The sequence below is a fragment of the Apis dorsata genome, unplaced genomic scaffold (assembly GCF_000469605.1).
Source record: "Apis dorsata unplaced genomic scaffold, Apis dorsata 1.3 scaffold_256, whole genome shotgun sequence".
Lineage (NCBI taxonomy): Eukaryota > Metazoa > Arthropoda > Insecta > Hymenoptera > Apidae > Apis > Apis dorsata.
This window is the reverse complement of record NW_006263534.1, coordinates 1,857,952-1,859,362: the sequence shown is the minus strand read 5'-3', so window position 1 is coordinate 1,859,362 and position 1,411 is coordinate 1,857,952. Positions and strand designations below refer to the sequence as shown.

Sequence of the window (1,411 nt, the reverse complement as noted above, 5' to 3'; positions counted from 1 at the left end):
GTACCCTTTTTATACATCGAATAAATCGAACCAATTATTTTGAAATGAATTATATGTATAACACGGGGTATATGTATAAAGAACAGGATAGACAATTGCTCGATATATATTCAATCGAATATAGCCAATAAAACTGCTTTATAAAACGTTCTTTGGCCGTTCAATGTTCGTAAATGGATAATAAGATAGTGAGTGAATGGGCAGTGGGGAACAACCCTGAAATAGGATACCTTTGTAAGATACTTGTTGATATATCTGCAAAGATGGGAATCCCTTCGAATAATTCGGAATAATTATGTTCAATCATATGTTTCGATCGACGATAGAACGTCGTTTGTTTCCAGTTGAATACCTCTCGTCGATCTTGAATAAAATCGGTAAATAGGTATGATGTTTTGCATCGAGGAAAGGGGAGCAAGGATGATTTCTTAATTAAAACGAACGACTGGGTCGTCACGAGGAATAATTATCTTCTACATTATCCTTATTAAAGTCGTGATAAAGCGTGTCTCTCCATCGTGTTCGTGATTTCCTCTTCTACCTAGGAACGAGAAATTTTCAATTTTTCGACGAAAAAATTTTTTACTTAACATCAAGTACGTAGATTCACTCGCTATTCACATTGAATTTTCGAACGATAAACATCGAAATAATTGTCGTTCGTTTCTCTCTTTTTTTTTTTTTTTTTGTTTTTTTTTTCTTTTTTTCAATAAGGAAAAATCAGCTAAACTCTCGATTCAAGATGATATATTATCGACGTAAATCGTAAATTTCTTAAAAATAGAATGAGAGGCCTGTACGAGACGAAAGTTCTCTTTCGAATAGGAAACAAATCTTCGATCGGCATCACGGTTTCTCGCCCCCTCTTCCTATCTTTTCGACTATCATCGTTTATATGAGTGTTCGATGGGAGCGTTTCGAACGATCGATCGATCGATCGAAATCATCGATCGCGTGAACGTCGTCTCGATCGATCGGTGTTAGAGAGAATGGGCGATCGTCGATTCCATCATCCCTTCCTCCTCTCGAATCAGGTGAGAAACGGTTGTCGATGCCTTTGGATTTTCGTTTACGACAGTATGCAGGAATTCCTCTTCGACTCGGAACGTTCACGGATCTGCTGCAGATGCTGGAGCTGGGCCGGGGACGGGACGTGAGCGCTGCTGCTCCGAGAATTCAAATGCTGGGGCGGTGGCAATGATTGCCTGCGGCGACGTCTCAATGCCGGGCTTAGATTGTACTTCAGCTTGGCCTGGATCAAAAGCTCCTTGAACACCTGTGAAATGTTCAAGTTCTCTTTCGCTGACACCTCCACGAAACCGTTCTCCCATTTCATCGTTACCAACTCTCTCGTGCTGTCCGTATCCACCTGCAAATGTACGTTCGAGTAAAATTGTAGCGGGAGGAAATT

The 1,411-nt window shown here is 40.5% G+C and overlaps 1 protein-coding gene across 1 annotated transcript in view; it reads right to left on the bottom strand.

Annotated features, from left to right (window-relative positions):
* Positions 1-399: 399 nt before the first annotated feature.
* Positions 400-1,411, bottom strand: part of LOC102680943 (ras-related protein Rap-2a) — a 32,506-nt gene continuing 31,494 nt past the window's right edge. Inside the window, exon 4 of the mRNA XM_006616289.2 lies at positions 400-1,369. Coding sequence (XP_006616352.1) covers positions 1,070-1,369 — 300 coding nt within the window. The 3' untranslated portion in view covers positions 400-1,069. The remainder of the gene's footprint in view (positions 1,370-1,411) is intronic.